This window comes from Conger conger, chromosome 13 (genome assembly GCF_963514075.1).
Source record: "Conger conger chromosome 13, fConCon1.1, whole genome shotgun sequence".
NCBI lineage: Eukaryota > Metazoa > Chordata > Actinopteri > Anguilliformes > Congridae > Conger > Conger conger.
In genome coordinates this window covers 46,775,958-46,796,732 of record NC_083772.1, presented here as the reverse complement: position 1 = coordinate 46,796,732, position 20,775 = coordinate 46,775,958, and the positions used below count along the sequence as shown (strand labels likewise).

General features: G+C 48.4%; 1 protein-coding gene and 1 pseudogene across 1 annotated transcript in view; both read left to right on the top strand.

Moving 5' to 3' along the window:
- Nucleotides 1-20,775, top strand: part of LOC133107602 (uncharacterized) — a 980,437-nt pseudogene that overhangs the window by 719,256 nt on the left and 240,406 nt on the right.
- LOC133107904 (mitochondrial intermediate peptidase-like) overlaps nt 543-20,775 on the top strand; it is a 38,751-nt gene continuing 18,518 nt past the window's right edge. The window contains exons 1-16 of the mRNA XM_061217193.1: nt 543-971; nt 1,750-1,923; nt 3,695-3,783; nt 3,870-3,956; nt 4,637-4,700; nt 4,995-5,177; nt 5,916-6,072; nt 7,010-7,058; nt 7,808-7,868; nt 10,362-10,414; nt 12,420-12,573; nt 13,207-13,284; nt 14,170-14,374; nt 18,334-18,443; nt 18,934-19,008; nt 20,180-20,296. Of these exons, the coding sequence (XP_061073177.1) occupies nt 825-971; nt 1,750-1,923; nt 3,695-3,783; nt 3,870-3,956; nt 4,637-4,700; nt 4,995-5,177; nt 5,916-6,072; nt 7,010-7,058; nt 7,808-7,868; nt 10,362-10,414; nt 12,420-12,573; nt 13,207-13,284; nt 14,170-14,374; nt 18,334-18,443; nt 18,934-19,008; nt 20,180-20,296 (1,803 nt within the window). The 5' untranslated portion in view covers nt 543-824. The remainder of the gene's footprint in view (nt 972-1,749; nt 1,924-3,694; nt 3,784-3,869; nt 3,957-4,636; nt 4,701-4,994; nt 5,178-5,915; nt 6,073-7,009; nt 7,059-7,807; nt 7,869-10,361; nt 10,415-12,419; nt 12,574-13,206; nt 13,285-14,169; nt 14,375-18,333; nt 18,444-18,933; nt 19,009-20,179; nt 20,297-20,775) is intronic.

Here is a 20,775-nt window from a genome sequence, read left to right as displayed (position 1 = left end):
AAATGATTTAGGCTCCTACAAACGGTGACTTTCACACTATCAGAATAGTATAACACAAAGCACTGATGATCTGGCTTTTTAAATGCATCTAGGACTAACTTTTTGAATGTCATTGCAAAACGTTTTCATGTTTTGCAAACATGCAATGCCTTCAGACCCATCAAAGAAAACAAAACACAAAAACACAAAAAAAGACTCAACCAGTACACTTCAGGAATATATTTTGATTCAGGGATATCTTGAAAGCTCGTGCAGATTAAAAAAAAAGAAAAGAAAAAAAAAAAGCTCACTGCGCAGAACAGCAGTCGCATATCTCTGACCTCAGAGCGACCAGTGTATTTAAAACCGGTCAGCACTTTCGTAGCGAGGAGCTAGTTGTTGACGAGTTCATATTAAACATATTCATTATAATTTTTATAAATGTTATTTAAAATCTCTGTATTATGTGAACGTTCGGGAACTTGAATGGCTCGTTATCAATTTGCTCGCAGGGTATTAAAATGCTCGAAACACCGTTTTCAAAAAAGAAACTGTCCTGTGGTTATTTTTCGTATCACGCTGATCATTGACTGCAACTTAGGGGTATCGTTAGTATCAGTCAATACTGTTTAGAAGTAGAACTGTCACACTCAAGCTACTAGCTTAGCGAAGTTGTTACCCACAGGGAATGCCTACCATACGTTTGCCTCAAAATAAACTTTAGCTAACTGGCTAGCAACCGGAGCCGAAGTATATGCATGTAGTTTGTTGAACAGCGTACTGCATGACCGCGACAGCTTAGCTACGAACAAACCAGACCTAAATACCTGCATGATTGGAAAACCATGTTGACGAGTAAAAGTCTTCTGAATATTGTCAAGCTCGGGGGTGTACGAGATATTTACAGATATGTCACTACGTCCTGGGTACCGGTCGGGGCTGCTTTCAACGCAGTACAACACAAAAGTCTCGACCTACGTGAGAAAAATGTGGTAAGTATGTGATTGATTGATTTGGAAGGGATGTCAGATGAGCATGACCTCCGTGAACTGTGGTCATGTCACTGAGCTTTGCGTTATGCGTAAGGCAAAGCTGCATGCTTCAACCCCAGGATTCTGTCGTGCTTATAGCAGCCGCGCGATTGGGTATTAGCTAGCTAATTCTTAGGTCAGTGGCTTTAGCGAAATGCACAATAGATTAAATGTGATATTAACGAGATATCTTGATATTTTGTTGAAGTGATTAATTTGAAATGTAGCTTGTATAATTGTGATGCATATCTTGCAGTGATGAAAATATAGCCTATTGCAACAATCACTCCGCAGATGTTCTCATCCAAAGGGCTGTATAATGTTGACATTAGGGGGGACGACAGTGTCTCAGGAATACAGGAACGCAGTGTCACCAAGAAGGCACATGATCCCGTTTATAACCAGCAAGTGTTATTCCTGGTGTAAAATCCAGCTAGACCAGCTACCAAAACATTGAGCTGGTCAAACCATGGAACTGGTATGTATGGAGCTGGTCTGAACTGGCCAACCAGCTACCAGCTGCTTCAAAACCCAGCTTCAGCTGTTTTGTTTTGTTTTTTCACAGAGGGGATGTCACCCTACAAACAACAATTTGTGTTGCATCAAAAGAAAGTACCACTAGGTCTCCAGATCTTATGCATGCATTTTGCAAACTGTCTAGCCTATCATAACATGCTGACTAAAATGCATTAACCAAACTAGCGATGTGTTTGAGTTGGCGACACTTTGGCTGTTCTAGGGGTTGTTTGGCGTCCCCGAGCTGACCTCTCCCGGGGGGTTTGAGGTGGCCCAGGACCGCGCCCTGGCGGAGACCCGGTGCCTGGTGGAGCGGGCCTGCTGCGGCCCTCCAGGGCCACAGACCGTGCAGGCCTTCGACCAGCTGTCCGACAGCCTCTGCAGAGTGGCCGATCTGGTAATCAACAAATAAAATGCAACGCGGAATGCCTGCTCAGTGCAGAGAACTGAATGCACTGCCAGGAGATTCAGGAGACTGTATTTGTCACATGGTCAAGCATGTACAGTGAAATGTTGCTGTGACGGACTCCTTCAGATTGGGCAGTGAGAACATGGGTAATACGTAAATAAATAACGGAGAAGAAACTGCAAAAATAGGTAAAAATACACTCAGTGAGCACTTTATTCGGTAGACCTGTACACCAGGTGACTTAGTCAGCCAGTCATATGGCAGCACCTATATGCATAAAAGCTGTGGTCAAGAGGTTCAGCTGTTTTTCAGACCAAATGTCAGAATGGGGAAAAAATGTGAAATGAGTGACTTTGACCATGGAATGATTGTTGGTGCCAGAAAGGGTGGTTTGTGCATCTCAGAAACTGCTGATCTCCTGGGAGAGATCAGAGGAGAAGGGCCTGACTGGTCAAAGCTGACAGGAAGGTGACAGCAACGCAAATACCACCCATTACAATAGCAGTATGCATAGGAGCATCTCTGAACACACAAACCTCTAAGTGGATAGGCTACAGCAGCAGATGACTTAAGTCTAAAACAATCGGTCTAATAAATATGTAATGAAGTGCTCACTGAGGGTGTATATACACACAATAAAAAGATAAGAAATAAAAAGATGAGTAAAAACCAGTAAAAGTGCAGCGTACAGAGCTCTGTGCAGGTAGAACAGAGTGCAGGTAGTGCAGGGTGCAGGGTGAGCTCTGTGCAGGTAGAGCAGAGTGCAGGGTGAGCTCTGTGCAGGTAGAGCAGGGTGCAGGGTGAGCTCTGTGCAGGTAGAGCAGAGTGCAGGGTGAGCTCTGTGCAGGTAGTGCAGAGTGCAGGTAGTGCAGAGTGCAGGGTGAGCTCTGTACAGGTAGAGCAGAGTGCAGGGTGAGCTCTGTGCAGGTAGTGCAGGGTGAGCTCTGTGCAGGTAGAGCAGGGTGCAGGGTGAGCTCTGTGCAGGTAGTGCAGAGTGAGCTCTGTGCAGGTAATGCAGAGTGCAGGGTGAGCTCTGTGCAGGTAGAGCAGAGTGCAGGGTGAGCTCTGTGCAGGTAGAGCAGAGTGCAGGTAGTGCAGAGTGCAGGGTGAGCTCTGTACAGGTAGAGCAGGGTGCAGGTAGTGCAGGGTGAGCTCTGTGCAGGTAGAGCAGGGTGCAGGTAGTGCAGAGTGTAGGGTGAGCTCTGTGCAGGTAGTGCAGGGTGCAGGTAGTGCAGGGTGAGCTCTGTGCAGGTAGAGCAGAGTGAGCTCTGTGCAGGTAGTGCAGAGTGCAGGGTGAGCTCTGTGCAGGTAGAGCAGAGTGCAGGTAGAGCAGGGTGCAGGTAGTGCAGAGTGCAGGTAGAGCAGGGTGCAGGGTGAGCTCTGTGCAGGTAGAGCAGAGTGAGCTCTGTGCAGGTAGTGCAGAGTGCAGGGTGAGCTCTGTGCAGGTAGAGCAGAGTGCAGGTAGAGCAGGGTGCAGGTAGTGCAGAGTGCAGGTAGAGCAGGGTGCAGGGTGAGCTCTGCAGGTAGTGCAGGGTGAGCTCTGTGCAGGTAGAGCAGGGTGCAGGGTGAGCTCTGTGCAGGTAGAGCAGGGTGCAGGGTGAGCTCTGTGCAGGTAGTGCAGAGTGCAGGTAGAGCAGGGTGAGCTCTGCAGGTAGTGCAGAGTGCAGGGTGAGCTCTGTGCAGGTAGAGCAGAGTGCAGAGTGCAGGGTGAGCTCTCTCCATGTGCCCTTAGCTCTGTGCTGCTTGGTTTTCCACGCAGGCTGAATTCATTAAAGTGGCGCATCCGGACTCAGCTTTCCGCCAAGCTGCGGAAAAGACCTGCGTGAACATCGGGACGGCGGTGGAGAAGTAAGGCTACAGCTGGAAGCATTGCTTAGATGCACACTGTGCTAGCTTCCCTGTTTCATCATGTATTTATTTTATTTGTCTTATAGGTTGAACACTAACGTAGACCTGTGCAAAAGTCTGAAGAATTTGTTAGATAACGAAGAGGTTTTGGCTACTCTGGACCCAGAGACAAGGTATGCTGACTTTAAATATTGACGGTGCGTTATTTATTTATTTATTTATTTATTTTATTCTCAGGGAATTTTCTTTATTAGGAACATTTGTACTTTATTACACCTACTTATTCATGCGATTATCTAATCAGCCAAATGTGTGGCAGCAGTGCAATATCACACACATATCAACCATCCGAATGGGGAAAAAATGTGACTGACCATGGAATGATTGTTGGTGGCAGACAGTGTGGTTTGAATATCTCAGAAACTGCTGATCTCCAAGGATTTTCACTCACACTAGTCTCCAGAGTTTGCAAAGAATAGAGCAAAAAAAAAAAATTATAATAATAATCCAGTGAGCAGCAGTTCTGCCGAAACACCTTGTTAATGAGAGACATTAGAGGAGAATGGCCAGACTGGTCAAAGCTGACAGGAAGGTGACAGTAATGCAAATAACCACACATTACAACAGCGGTGTGCAGAAGAGCATCTCAACTCAATGCATCATAACTCTAAGGGGATAGGCTACAGCAGTAGAAGTAAAAAAAAAAAAGTAATACATACCTAATAAAGTGCTCACTGAGAGTATATTGTATGTTTCACTGCTTGTATGTATATATTGCATGTTTAAGTGCTTATTGAAAGTGCTTTTATTCTCTATTTTTAAAAGATTGTTCTCGCTCATCCTTTCCTTCCAGGAGAGTGGCAGAGCTTTTTATGTTTGATTTCGAGATCAGCGGCATTCACCTGGACAAAGAAAAGGTGGAGACTTAATTATATAATTTAGCTGGCTGTTTTTGTGTTGTGAGTTTGCCAACTGCCCTTTCTTAATTTAACATTAATATTGTATGCAGTTGAAATAAGGGACGGAATGAAATCATGTATTCTTTTTTTCACACAATTATTATTATTTGCTTTTCTGAACTAAAAAATGATGATCTGTGATCAGATGGATGAATAAAATCAGTGCTGCAGAGGTAACATTGTGAGGAGTTACCGTTACTGTTACATGGTAGGTCCCAGAATAGTTTGTGTTTTCTTGTCTTTTCCACACAGCGGAAAAAGGCCGTTGGCCTGAATGTCAGGCTCCTGGATCTGAACAACGAGTTTCTCATCGGCTCGCATCTCCCAAACAAGATTGAGAAGCGGGCAATCCCTGACCACATCCACCGCCATTTCACCTCCGATGGAGGCTACGTTCAGATTGGCGGGCTGCACGCTGACTGCCCTGATGACCTGGTATAGGGCGCGTGTCCCAGGCTCTTAGACTAGAATAAGACGTGTGCATTCGTACTGTCGCACTGATGTGTCTCAGCCCGTTAGTAGTCTGTGAGAAGGGGTGAGTCGGGTTGTCAAATGATAGATAGATAGATAGATAGATAGATAAATAGATCGATACTTTATTCATCCCGAGGGAAATTTTAGGGTTGTGAAATGCATCGGGTTGTGAAATGCATCGGGTTGTTAAATGCATTTTACTGTAACAGTATTATTATTGTCATTGTTATTATCGTGATCATTGTCGCTGCTCTGCATGAAGTAACAGTCTATAGTAGAACAGTATTGCACTGTTGTTATTATTACACTTTCAAAAGACCACTGCACTTGTGCAAAATGTGTAACAATACTAATAATCATTTGTTATTTAGCTCATGCCTTTATTCAAAGTGACTTACATTTCATAGATTGTACACTATATTAGTTACAATCTGCATGATTTTATTTTATTTTTTATTTTATTGTGATTAACTTGTTAGTTGACTTGATTAGCTTTTTTCTTATCAATTGAGAGGTTTCTGTTGGTGAGATCTAAGCCTGCCATGGCATTATGGAGTGCCACCAGATGGCGCTAAAGCCAAAGAAGAACACGGTTACGTTTCCTGTGATGATGAACTTTAGCAGAATTGCCAGTTGAAGTGCTGAAATGGAACGTGCCACCAGCAGACTGACACGTGTTGCCTCTCCCATCGTTGTCAGGTTCGGGAAGCGGCATATAAGATTTTCCTCTACCCCAGTGCTGCCCTGCTGCAGTGTCTGGAGGAGCTTCTGTCCTGCAGGAACGAGCTAGCTCAGCTGGTGGGTTACCAGTCCTTCGCACACAGGGCCTTGAAGGGTACGATGGCGAAAACCCCAGGTAATGCAGTCTCTGACCCAGTTATTATTATTATTATTATTATTATTATTATTATTATTATTATTATTATTATTAACCTTTATTTATGCAGGGTAGGTTGACTGAGCATGCATGCTCTTTTGCAGAAATGCCCTGTTAATGCCCCCCCCCCCCCCAAGTAGCCTAACCTGTCCCCCAAAGTAGCCTATTTTTGCAGATGCCTTTATCCAGAAACTTATCCAGACACTTACAGCGTGCTGTGTGCCCTGTGGTTTGGTTTAACAAAGAGCAATATCTGTTTGGGTTTGCTCTACTGCAGTCAGGTTTGGCACTTTGTCCAGTGTCGTTAAGAGAGACATTCCCTGCTGTCCCAGAGTGCAAACGCAGCCTGATTTATCTCAGCCTCACAAATGTGTACGGGTGTCTGGCCTCACTGCAGCTGAGAAGGGCGCTTACACAAAGATGGAAGCCAACACACTCCCTGCCCTGGTCTCACTGGGTGAATAGCTCTGTACACTGTATTAACTTCATTTTTTAAATCAAATTATTTATATTCTCAGGAATATGAGGAAAATGATGTATCATAAGCTCCATAATGTTTGGAACAAAGGCATATTTCTTATTTATTTGACTCTGTAATACACAATTGTTTACCTGTAATCAAACAATTATCGCAAGTGCGCATTCCTAGCTTTTATTAAGGGTTATTTTTATACATTTTGGTTTCAGCATTCTGCATTCAGCATATTTTATATATACAGTGGGATGCCAAATCTTTTGGAACCCCTGGTGAAAATGTCTGTTACAATGAATCTGTACCAATGCACTTCCATGTGCCAAGTCCACTCTGATTCAGTGTGAAGTCATTAACGTCCCGCTGTCCGTTTAGTGCTGAAAACGTGGGATGCACTGTTGCTTTCAGGCATGTAGTCATAAGCCCTTCTGTGCACTTTTACAGAGAATGTGATGCAGTTCCTCACCCTCCTGACCCAAAGGCTCTCTGAGAGGTACAGTTTAGCGTTCTCCCACAAAGCAAAGCGTGTTCTCTGGCCTAAATGTGTGTCCAGTCCTAATTCAACAATTCTGTTCAGCATCTTCCTCAAATTTTGTATTGGTAGAATTGAGACAGTATAACCCCTGAGTTTAAGGAGGACACATTTACTGTTTTGACTGGTATGGGTGGGGTGGGGTGACATTGGCTCACGTGGTAAGAGTGGTCATCTGGCAGTCGGAGGGCTGCCGGTTTGATCTCGCCCTGGGTCTGTCAAAGTGTCCCTGTGCAAGATGCTTAACCCCCAATTGCTTGCATGGCAGCCAATCTGCGGTGATGTATGTATGTTTGTGTGAATGGGTGAATGAGAAGCATCAATTGTACAGCGCTTTGGATAAAGGCGCTATATAAATGCAGACTATTTATGATTTACCATGATATGATTTAGGAAAATTACTCATAATTATTGTATATTGCAATGTAATCACTTATAATTCCAGACGAACGAGAATGTGATTAATTCTGTTTCACACTTGACCCACTGATTGTTCACAATAGTTTTTGCAGGACTGTATGAGTAGTTCATGGCAGGCAGTTCTCTGGAAGGATTAAATTAATGGATATAAATCCCGAAGTGAATCCTGTTTGAATCATTCCATTTGCCTTGTCAATGTCCCAAGTTTGACTTATCTCAAGCAATTAGACAAACTCACAATTGTACAGCATCCGGTATTTCACAGATAAATCTTTATTCTCATCACACAGAACAGCCAAGGACTTTGAGATGATGACGGAAATGAAGACTAAATTGAACCCGAGAAACGCTGTAAGTCTTTTTTGTTTAAAAGAGACTTTGCTGGAATGCTCTTTTCTAGACAGCAGGGACTTGTGTCCACGCCCTACGCCCTGATGCCTCACCCTGCAGGCTGTGGTGTGTCCATGCCCTACGCCCTGATGCCTCACCCTGCAGGCTGTGGTGTGTCCATGCCCTACGCCCTTATGCCACACCCTGCAGGCTGTGGTGTGTCCATGCCCTACGCCCTGATGCCTCACCCTCACTGCAGGCTGTGGTGTGTCCATGCCCTACGCCCTTATGCCACACCCTGCAGGCTGTGGTGTGTCCATGCCCTACGCCCTGATGCCTCACCCTGCAGGCTGTGGTGTGTCCACGCCCTACGCCCTGATGCCTCACCCTGCAGGCTGTGGTGTGTCCATGCCCTACGCCCTGATGCCTCACCCTGCAGGCTGTGGTGTGTCCATGCCCTACGCCCTGATGCCACACCCTGCAGGCTGTGGTGTGTCCATGCCCTACGCCCTGATACCACACCCTGCAGGCTGTGGGGTGTCCATGCCCTACGCCCTGATGCCACACCCTGCAGGCTGTGGTGTGTCCATGCCCTACGCCCTGATGCCTCACCCTGCAGGCTGTGGGGTGTCCATGCCCTACGCCCTGATGCCTCACCCTGCAGGCTGTGGTGTGTCCATGCCCTACGCCCTGATGCCTCACCCTGCAGGCTGTGGTGTGTCCATGCCCTACGCCCTGATGCCACACCCTGCAGGCTGTGGTGTGTCCACGCCCTACGCCCTGATGCCACACCCTGCAGGCTGTGGTGTGTCCATGCCCTACGCCCTGATGCCACACCCTGCAGGCTGTGGGGTGTCCATGCCCTACGCCCTGATGCCTCACCCTGCAGGCTGTGGTGTGTCCATGCCCTACGCCCTGATGCCTCACTGCAGACTGTGGTGTGTCCATGCCCTACGCCCTGATGCCTCACCCTGCAGGCTGTGGTGTGTCCATGCCCTACGCCCTGATGCCACACCCTGCAGGCTGTGGTGTGTCCATGCCCTACGCCCTGATGCCACACCCTGCAGGCTGTGGGGTGTCCATGCCCTACGCCCTGATGCCACACCCTGCAGGCTGTGGGGTGTCCATGCCCTACGCCCTGATGCCACACCCTCACTGCAGGCTGTGGTGTGTCCATGCCCTACGCCCTGATGCCACACCCTGCAGGCTGTGGGGTGTCCATGCCCTACGCCCTGATGCCACACCCTGCAGGCTGTGGGGTGTCCATGCCCTACGCCCTGATGCCTCACCCTGCAGGCTGTGGTGTGTCCATGCCCTACGCCCTGATGCCTCACTGCAGACTGTGGTGTGTCCATGCCCTACGCCCTGATGCCTCACCCTGCAGGCTGTGGTGTGTCCATGCCCTACGCCCTGATGCCTCACCCTGCAGGCTGTGGTGTGTCCATGCCCTACGCCCTGATGCCTCACCCTGCAGGCTGTGGTGTGTCCATGCCCTACGCCCTGATGCCTCACCCTGCAGGCTGTGGTGTGTCCATGCCCTACGCCCTGATGCCTCACCCTGCAGGCTGTGGTGTGTCCATGCCCTACGCCCTGATGCCTCACCCTGCAGGCTGTGGTGTGTCCATGCCCTACGCCCTGATGCCACACCCTGCAGGCTGTGGTGTGTCCATGCCCTACGCCCTGATGCCACACCCTGCAGGCTGTGGTGTGTCCATGCCCTACGCCCTGATGCCTCACCCTCACTGCAGGCTGTGGCTGTGGTGTGTTCAGCCTGACTGGGAAAATTTGTCATTCTGAAATGAGGAGAGCAAGAAGTATTCACACGATTGTTGGTGTAAAAAGTAGATTTGCATAAATCTGTGTTTATGTAGAAATGTGAATTTTTTGCTGTTTTAGGCTTTCATTTTCATTTTGTAGAACAATATCTTGGCTTTCATAATCTGCATATCATAATGCAGATCCAGAGTAAAATATCGTTTTGAAAGGTACCACGGTTTTTAAAAGGTACAATTTTGGACTCATAAAAGTCAAGAGATGAATTACATCAACAAATACCCTCAAACACTGCTTATCCCTCCCCCTTCTCTGTGAACGCGCTGACGTTGAAACGCCATTGTCTGTGGCAATTTTCAACCAATGAGCTTGAATTATTGTACAGCTGTATGATGTTTTGGTTGTGTCGGTGCATCAACTGTATTTTTTTAAACCCGAATTTAAGCACTATAAACACAGGCAGAGGGTGAGTCAACATGTCAGTGAGCCTTTTTCATTGATAGGAAGGGATTTACAATGGTTTTAACACAGCAATCTTACCTATTGCCTACCTATAAGCTAGTAAAGGCAAGATGTCAAAGGGGTCAATACTACTGATTTTAATAGAGCAGGTCAGAAATAGTAAGCCTGTATGGCTTGTTCTCATGATTACGTTTGCATCTTTTGCTCGACTGAATAAGAAACATTGTGCTCTGAGTAACAGTTCTCTGGAACATACGGTTGGTTGTGTTTCTCTTCTAGGAGCTGATGCCATGGGACCACCCTTACCTGAGTGGTGTTATACGTGCTGAAAGGTGAGTGTGTGGCCAGATTGATCTGATCTTATGCAGTCTGTATGGTCTGTGCTTTACTGAGCAGGGATAAACCTTGTACGTCCATTTATTTTTCAGTTTAGTATGGACTTGGAGGTTCATATCCAGTGTTATGTCCTGTAAATAAAACTCATCTGGTAATAAAACTGGATAAAAATCCCCACGTGACTGAACCACAAACTTTTGTGAATTTCTGTTCATGAATGAGGGGGTTTTATTGTGTATTGTAATAGCAGAGCTGGATCGGCCTGTTTAGCTTTTCTCCATGCTGTTATAGAAATGAAGATTTTGGGCCATGTCTTGCTTGCCAGCGGGATTCTGAAATGTGATTTTGGCTATTGGGTTCTGGGAACCCAAGAGTTTTTGACCTTTGCAGAAATTAGTGGCATTTATTTGCTGATGGCAGAAGTAAGGAACATCTCCTCCGGTTTACAGAATTGCACCTGGCTTTACTGGTCCCAGTAAATTCCGACCTTGAAGTTTGCTGTGACAACCATCACCATTGCTGTGACTGTTTACCCTGCGTGCGTCTGCGCTCTGTAGCAGCTCTGCTTCAGCCCAAGGGCTGCTCGCTGCTACTCCTGGTGCAAAGACTTACAGATTCCGAATCCTATTAACGAGGCCGCGTCCTGAAACGATGTTTGCTGGGTCGCGCAGAACGCACAAGAAGGCCTGTTCTCTATGGCTCGTGTGCGCTCTGCTGTGGAATGTTACCTCAAAGCAAGCGTGGTCCTTGGTTCAAGTCCCAGCCTGGGGAGTTTGCATGTTCTCCCCATGTCTGTGTGGGCTTCCTCCGGTTTCCTGTCCAAAGACATGCAGGTTAGGGGTCCTCCTGCCGATGCCCTTGACCAAGACCCTGGCCTCAGAACTGGAGCAGGTCCCTGGGCTCTGCACTGTGGCTGCCCTCTGCGCCTGAGTAACTGGGATGGGTCACACGCAGAGTGCTCCTGAGTAACTGGGATGGGTCACACACAGAGTGCGTCTGAGTATGGGATGGGTCACACGCAGACTGCGCCTGAGTAACTGGGATGGGTCACACGCAGAGTGCTCCTGAGTAACTGGGATGGGTCACACGCAGAGTGCGCCTGATTAACTGGGATGGGTCACACGCAGAGTGAGTAACTGGGATGGGTCACACACAGAGTGCTCCTGAGTAACTAGGATGGGTCACACACAGAGTGCTCCTGAGTAACTGGGATGGGTCACACACAGAGTGCTCCTGAGTAACTGGGATGGGTCACACACAGAGTGCTCCTGAGTAACTGGGATGGGTCACACGCAGAGTGAGTAACTGGGATGGGTCACAAGCAGAGTGCTCCTGAGTAACTGGGATGGGTCACACACAGAGGACACATTTGGTTGCGTAAGAACGGAACAACAATTACAATTTAACCCTCCTATTATGTTGGATTTTATGACCGGTTTTACATTTGAGCCCAACAGTTGAAATAAACACAAAAATATACACATGATATTTAATTTTCAAAAATGAAATATCTGTGAGAAACATCTCATTTTAGAGCCTAAGGAACAGTGCATGTTTTTTCACACTTTATACAGTTACAGAGGGTCAAAATAGCACTGCACAACACATCTGTGTGCCAAGTTGGTTCAGGACGTAGCTTAGCATTATGTTTTTGCATGTTTACTATTTAATCCCAGCAAATTAGAAAAATCATACTATACTAAAATCATAGTATCAATATAAAAAAAGGATTAACAAGTTTTTAAGAGATGTCAGGCACTGAATGGGGTCAAATTGACCCCAAACATAATAGGAGGGTTAATCTAATCTACTCTAACCTGCTCTGTGCTGATGGTGTGAGGTCTGCCATGGAAAGGGTCTGCCTGAAACACGCAGGCCGGAGCCTGTGAGCCCCGAGCTGGCTGTGGTGAGTCACTGCGCAGAGAGGCGAGAGGCGAGGGGTGGAGCCGTTCTGTCGCGTGAGCTTCAGCAGTCGGGCGGTTCCTGTGCTGCTTTCTGCAGGTACAACATTGAGCCCAGCCTGTACAGCCCCTTCCTGTCCCTGGGGGCCTGCATGGAGGGTCTGGACGGCCTGCTCTCTGGGCTGTTCGGGGTGTCCCTCCGGCCCCAGCTGCCCCAGGCGGGCGAGGTCTGGAGCGCCGACGTCCGCAAGCTGGTGAGGAACCGCCCGACCGCACTCTCCCGACCACGCACACGGAAATGCCCTGCTTCACCAAGAGAAGGCAACTCAAACCATCTTAACGCAGGTCTTCTTTTTCATTCCTGCTACAGGGATTATTAAAAGACACATGTTATCTGTACGTTTTTAAAATTGTGTTATATTTAGATTATTTTAGATTATTAGATTATTTAGATTATTTTGGATTTGGTTTTTTGAGTCTTTTCTAACAGGAATTATCTGGTTCATGTAGGGGAGGTAGCCATTTTGTGCCAAAACAATTATTTGTAAGTTGTGAAAATACCAGGGTCTATCCAAATCAGTCACATGTTTTAGTCAATCCACTCTTTGTGATATAAATGCTAATGAGCTCATAGATTCAAGTATTCAGCCCATGCAAAAGACAACACCTCCGACAGCACAGTGTCCTGGAAAGGGCAACAGGGCGTTTATTTTGATTGGGTCTGGGGAGAATGCCACTAGCTGGTCCAATGCCGGCACTTCCTGCAGAGACCAGTTTTACCTCACAGGGTCTCCTGGTCCCATCTTGCCCCCGCCTAGGGGCGGGGTGAGGGGAGGGTGATGCGCTCTGTGCTGTTGTCATGGTTACTGCTACTTTTTCCTGATCAGGCTGTCATGCACGAAGAGGAGGGCCTTCTGGGATACATCTACTGCGACTTCTTCCAGCGGCCGAACAAACCGCACCAGGTACAGCTCACCTCCTGGCTTTGCCCAGGTACAGCTCACCTCCTGGCTTTGCCCAGGTACAGCTCACCTCCTGGGCTTTGCCCAGGTACAGCTCACCTCCTGGCTTTGCCCAGGTACAGCTCACCTCCTGGCTTTGCCCAGGTACAGCTCACCTCCTGGCTTTGCCCAGGTACAGCTCACCTCCTGGGCTTTGCCCAGGTACAGCTCACCTCCTGGCTTTGCCCAGGTACAGCTCACCTCCTGGCTTTGCCCAGGTACAGCTCACCTCCTGGCTTTGCCCAGGTACAGCTCACCTCCTGGCTTTGCCCAGGTACAGCTCACCTCCTGGGCTTTGCCCGCCAGGTACAGCTCACCTCCTGGGCTTTGCCCAGGTACAGCTCACCTCCTGGGCTTTGCCCAGGTACAGCTCACCTCCTGGGCTTTGCCCGCCAGGTACAGCTCACCTCCTGGGCTTTGCCCAGGTACAGCTCACCTCCTGGGCTTTGCCCGCCAGGTACAGCTCACCTCCTGGGCTTTGCCCGCCACGCACAGGCACACGGGACGCATGCATGTGACTGAAGCACTGGCGTGGCGATGCTGCTTCAGACATGTCTATGACGTGTTGCTCTGACAGGATTATGTTTCTGGGTACGTGTCAGTGTAGAGCTACTGTAGCCCTGCTCTTTCTATCAGTCAAGAAAATCTAAAAGTATAAGAATGAATAAATAATCATGAACACACTGATAAAAAAATTTAAAAATGTAATAAAAAAATAGAGAACAAAATGGTGTGTGCAATGTGATGATGCATAATCTAAATAGTTTTTTGCTGATTGTTGCACACCTGTGCCGGCTGAGGCAGGGCACAGTCAGAGTGGTGTAAACGGAGCCCCGCCTCCTTCCCCAGGACTGCCACTTCACCATCCGCGGCGGGCGGCGCACGGAGAGTGGGGAGTATCAGCTGCCTGTGGTGGTGCTCCTGCTGAGCCTGCCCCCCCCCTCCAGGGGCGCGCCCCCCCTGCTGACCCCCAGCATGCTGGAGAACCTGTTCCACGAGATGGGCCACGCCCTGCACTCCATGCTGGGCCGCACCCGCTACCAGCACGTCACCGGTAACAAAGTGTAGCACCACATAACGCACCGTCATGTAGCGTAGCATAGCATTACGTAACCTAGCATAGCACCACATAACGCACCGTCATGTAGCGTAGCATAGCATTACGTAACCTAGCATAGCACCACATAACGCACCGTCTGTAGCGTAGTATAGTATTACATAACCTAGCATAGCACAACATAACGCACCGTCATGTAGCGTAGCATAGCATTACATAACCTAGCATAGCACAGCATAACATACTGTAATGTAGCGTAGCATAGCATTACATAACCTAGCATAGCACAACATAACGCACCGTCATGTAGCGTAGCATAGCATTACATAACCTAGCATAGCACAACATAACATACTGTAATGTAGTGTCGCATAGCATTACATAACCTAGCATAGCACAACATAACGCACCGTCATGTAGCGTAGCATAGCATTACATAACCTAGCATAGCACAACATAACATACTGTAATGTAGTGTCGCATAGCATTACATAACCTAGCATAGCACAACATAACGCACCGTCATGTAGCGTCGAATAGCAGTGCATAACCTAGCATAGCACAACATAACCCCCCAGTGTTTCTGCCTCCACTACATGTAGTACTGGCATACTTTTGAGTGACCACTCACTGTGTGGGAAAAATACTTCCAAATCTCCTGTAGTTCACTTTGTTAATCCCTTTTATCATTTTAAAAGCCACAATCAAATCACCCCCAAGTCTCCTTTTACTAAACTTGAAGAGATTAAGCCTCTAAAGTCTTTCCTCATAACTTTTAACTTTTATACCAGGAATCAGTTTTGTTGCCCTTCTTTGAACCTCTTCCAGTGCCTGTGGAAGTTTTAGTCTTTGTATCTTAGTTACACACTTGGCCTGTCTACCTTGTGTACTGCACTTATGTTCATGGCCTTACAACCAATCCTATATGAATTGTACCTTGTCTGACGTTTTCGGTTGTTTGTTCTATGACCGTGATATGCACTGTTTTGTACATCGCTTTGGATAAAAACATCTGCTAAATAAAATGTAATGTACATCTGTATCTTTCACCCTGCAATCCTCCAATCCCTGTCTGTCCTTTCAGAGTGACACATTTCCATTTCAATGAGCCACTGTCTCAGACCTCACACTTTGTTCAGTTCCTTCTTCATATCTTCAGCTGGCTTTCCCATTGTCAGTCTCTTTAGCCTCAGCAGTAATGAGCGGGATAAGGTGTGACAGCAGGGTGTGATGCAGGGTGTGATGCAGGGTGTGATGCAGGGTGTGATGCAGGGTGTGATGCAGGGTGTGACAGCAGGGTGTGATGCAGGGTGTGATGCAGGGTGTGATGCAGGGTGTGACAGCAGGGTGTGATGCAGGGTGTGATGCAGGGTGTGATGCAGGGTGTGATGCAGGGTGTGATGCAGGGTGTGACAGCAGGGTGTGATGCAGGGTGTGATGCAGGGTGTGATGCAGGGTGTGACAGCAGGGTGTGATGCAGGGTGTGATGCAGGGTGTGATGCAGGGTGTGGCAGCAGGGTGTGGCAGCAGGGTGTGATGCAGGGTGTGATGCAGGGTGTGATGCAGGGTGTGATGCAGGGTGTGACAGCAGGGTGTGATGCAGGGTGTGATGCAGGGTGTGATGCAGGGTGTGACAGCAGGGTGTGATGCAGGGTGTGATGCAGGGTGTGATGCAGGGTGTGATGCAGGGTGTGACAGTGTGACAGCAGGGTGTGACAGCAGGGTGTGATGCAGGGTGTGATGCAGGGTGTGATGCAGGGTGTGATGCAGGGTGTGACAGCAGGGTGTGACAGCAGGGTGTGATGCAGGGTGTGATGCAGGGTGTGATGCAGGGTGTGACAGCAGGGTGTGACAGCAGGGTGTGATGCAGGGTGTGATGCAGGGTGTGATGCAGGGTGTGACAGCAGGGTGTGATGCAGGGTGTGATGCAGGGTGTGATGCAGGGTGTGACAGCAGGGTGTGATGCAGGGTGTGATGCAGGGTGTGATGCAGGGTGTGATGCAGGGTGTGACAGTGTGACAGCAGGGTGTGACAGCAGGGTGTGATGCAGGGTGTGATGCAGGGTGTGATGCAGGGTGTGATGCAGGGTGTGACAGCAGGGTGTGATGCAGGGTGTGATGCAGGGTGTGACAGCAGGGTGTGATGCAGGGTGTGATGCAGGGTGTGATGCAGGGTGTGATGCAGGGTGTGATGCAGGGTGTGACAGCAGGGTGTGATGCAGGGTGTGATGCAGGGTGTGACAGCAGGGTGTGATGCAGGGTGTGATGCAGGGTGTGATGCAGGGTGTGATGCAGGGTGTGATGCAGGGTGTGACAGCAGGGTGTGATGCAGGGTGTGATGCAGGGTGTGATGCAGGGTGTGATGCAGGGTGTGACAGCAGGGTGTGATGCAGGGTGTGATGCAGGGTGTGATGCAGGGTGTGATGCAGGGTGTGACAGCAGGGTGTGATGCAGGGTGTGATGCAGGGTGTGATGCAGGGTGTGATGCAGGGTGTGACAGCAGGGTGTGACAGCAGGGTGTGATGCAGGGTGTGATGCAGGGTGTGACAGCAGGGTGTGACGCAGGGTGTGACAGCAGGGTGTGATGCAGGGTGTGATGCAGGGTGTGATGCAGGGTGTGACAGCAGGGTGTGATGCAGGGTGTGATGCAGGGTGTGATGCAGGGTGTGATGCAGGGTGTGACAGCAGGGTGTGACAGCAGGGTGTGATGCAGGGTGTGATGCAGGGTGTGATGCAGGGTGTAACAGCAGGGTGTGATGCAGGGTGTGATGCAGGGTGTGATGCAGGGTGTGATGCAGGGTGTGATGCAGGGTGTGACAGCAGGGTGTGATGCATGGTGTGATGCAGGGTGTGATGCAGGGTGTGACAGCAGGGTGTGATGCAGGGTGTGATGCAGGGTGTGATGCAGGGTGTGATGCAGGGTGTGATGCAGGGTGTGACAGCAGGGTGTGATGCAGGGTGTGATGCAGGGTGTGATGCAGGGTGTGATGCAGGGTGTGATGCAGGGTGTGACAGCAGGGTGTGATGCAGGGTGTGATGCAGGGTGTGATGCAGGGTGTGATGCAGGGTGTGATGCAGGGTGTGACAGCAGGGTGTGATGCAGGGTGTGATGCAGGGTGTGCTCCCGGCTCACAGCCCATAACGCCCGAGGCTTGTGCCTCTGAGGTCCTGCTACGACAGAAAACATTGAGCACATGATTCTTTAATGAGCCTAATTAGCTCTGGTCACTGGCGTTGTGTGCCCTGTGTCTCTCGTTGCATGCTGTTTTGGTTTGTCCAGCTACGGGCTAATGCCAGGCTTCTAATGCCTGTTGCCTCAGAGAGCCTGTACTGTGAGTGTAGGCTGTACTGTGAGTGTAGCCTGTACTGTGAGTGTAGCCTGTGAGTGTAGGCTGTTCTGTGTGTAGCCTGTATTGTGAGTGTAGCCTGTGCTGTGTGTGTAGGCTGTACTGTGAGTGTAGCCTGTGAGTGTAGGCTGTACTGTGAGTGTAGCCTGTGCTGTGTGTGTAGGCTGTACTGCGATTGTAGGCTGTACTGTGAGTGTAGCCTGTACTGTGAGTGTAGCCTGTGAGTGTAGGCTGTTCTGTGTGTAGCCTGTACTGTGAGTGTAGCCTGTACTGTGAGTGTAGGCTGTATTGTGAGTGTAGCCTGTACTGTGTGTGTAGGCTGTACTGCGATTGTAGGCTGTACTGTGAGTGTAGCCTGTGAGTGTAGCCTGTACTGTGAGTGTAGCCTGTGAGTGTAGCCTGTACTGTGAGTGTAGGCTGTACTGTGAGTGTAGCCTGTACTGTGTGTGTAGGCTGTACTGTGAGTGAGTTTAGAGGAACGGCTAATTACGTGAAACAGCTTAGCTTGATGTGTCATTTGCTGTATATGCTGCAAACAAGAAAAGCCTCCTGGTGTCAGACATGGCGCCTGCACCTCAACCTTGTTTTTTGTGTTTTTTTGCCCCCTCAGGAACACGCTGTGCCACTGACTTCGCTGAGGTGCCCTCCATTCTCATGGAGTACTTTGCCACCGATTTCCGCGTGGTCAGCCAGTTCGCCCGCCATTACCAGACCGGGCAGGTGCGGTTTGCGTCTTGCTTGGCACTTTTCCCTGGATGCATCTGTGAGGAGATTCTTGTCAAGATATTTGTTTTTCGGTTTGTCAGTATTAAAATGGCAAATGCACTTTTTTTCACCTTTTTGTAATACCGTTTTTGAGTTTGTAGAGCAGTCTATTAATCAAGTACTTTTATTCACCGAATGTTGAAATGAGATTAGATAAAGTAGCCCAGCCTCAGGTTAAGCTTAGATTCTGTATCTGTATCTGAGTTTGTCTGCAAGACCCAGAGTGGAGACAGATGGGCTGATGCAGCAGTGCAGTGGCTCCTGTGGAGAGCTGGTGGGGTCAGTGCTGGTGTCAATGCTGGTGTCAATGCTGGTGGTATCACTGGTGGGGTCACTGGTCTGGTGGGGTCACTGGTGGGGTCACTGGTGGTGCTATCACTAGTGGGGTCATTGCTGGTGCTATCATGTGGCATCACTGGTGTGTTGTTTCTCTCTTTTGTTTCAGCCTATGCCAGAGAGCATGGTCGCCCGTCTGTCTGAGTCCAAGAAGATCTGTGGGGCGGCCGACACTCAGCTGCAGGTGCTCATCAGCTTCCTGTTCTCACTTTTTGTCCCAGTTGTTTGTCAAAAACCACACTGGCTTCTGTCCGCTCCAGAGAGTGGGACTGTTGTCCCAACAAGCCGTGGGTCTGCCCTGCTCAGTGGAGCTGGCTGCGCTGCCATTGGCTGGGTCAGGGTTCATGACCCCCCCGCGGGGCATAACACCACACCTGGAACTGTCTCCAACTCCACTGCTGTTAACTTGGGATGGGTATCGTTTAGATTTTGACAATACCAATGCTAAGATGTACCGGTGCCTAAACAGCGCCTGAAACAAAGCCTTCTTTAAAATGAAGAGCAATGACAACATTAAATCAAGCAAATAATGGAACTATTTCATTGTTTTATTTAATTGTTTAAATAACACATAATACTTATAAGTTCTATCATTTTGCTTTTGCTGTATTAACTGTGCTTAATGTTATTTAGCTTGCGAAGAGCTATGTGCTGTGACTAAGTGGACAGAGTGAGTAATGTTAGCTAGGGTAGGTGTGTGGCACCCACATGATGCTCTGAAATCTGTGTGGCGATTTGGTCCTGTAGGTACCAGCTATATGGAAACTGGTGCCATAGAAGTGCCTGGTTTTAGTACCGAAACGTACCCACTTATACTCCATAACCAACAAACTATTAGATTAATTAGCCTGTTACACTTTAAGATAAAGGGAACAGTGAGTATTTCCAGGTTTTAGAAGAAGATACATGCCCTCCTGGAATCCACTTTTCTCCCCTTTCTGTTGCCCTTGTGTTTAACGCACAGTCTCGGTGTGAATGAAGTCATTGAAGTTCTTTGTGTAACTGAGTGATGGGACAGGGGCTGGGAAGCCGCCAGAGTTGTTCTCATCCTGCTGAAGTGCTCTTTTAAGCTGGCCTCTCCATTTATAGCAATTATCATAATCGTGTTGTCGTGACTTCACAGAGAATGTAGAGGTTTTTTCAGTTACCCTCAAATCTCATGTAATGCCTTTTTCTGTTTTTATCCTCGAGGGATCTGCTAACGTAAGCATTTAGCTATGTCTGCACATAGTTGAGAAAGAGGAAGAAAACCTAAAGTGACATTTCTAACTCAGTTCATATCATCGTTTGCACAGCCCTGAAAGAAGGTGGGAGAGAGTACTGTTGTTGGTTTTTATTTGTGAATTTATTTGCAGGTGTTTTATTCGGCCCTGGACCAGATTTACCACAGTAAGTCCCTCGACCGGTCGACCATGGATGTTCTGCAAGAGGTTCAGCAGAAGTTCTACGGTCTGCCGTACGTTCCCAACACGGTGAGTGCCCAGGTTCCCTATGGGACCTAAAGGCCCCTCCACACCAAGAACAACTGTGACAATAACGACACATATGTCGTTTTAAAAACTCAATTCCACACCACAACGATAATGACGTGAGAGATGACTCGTATCGTTGGGATGGCTTTGAGTGATTTTGTCCAGCTGCGTGAACGACACAGCCAATCAAAATCCAAACCAATGTACCGGGCAGATGATGTAGTCGAGAGACAATTTATAGAGTGTTATCGTTCAACATTGTGGATGCTTGCATTGTTATCGTTGGTTATGGTTATGGTTATGGAAATCTTAAAATACAGAGCAGGACATTCCACTAGTCAAATCCAGTCCTATCCCTCCACAGGGTGTGTCTGTACCTGGGTGTATCACAGACTCCATTAAGGCTCTGTGTACCTGTGTGTCACAGACTCCATTAAGGCTCTGTGTACCTGTGTGTCACAGACTCCATTAAGGCTCTG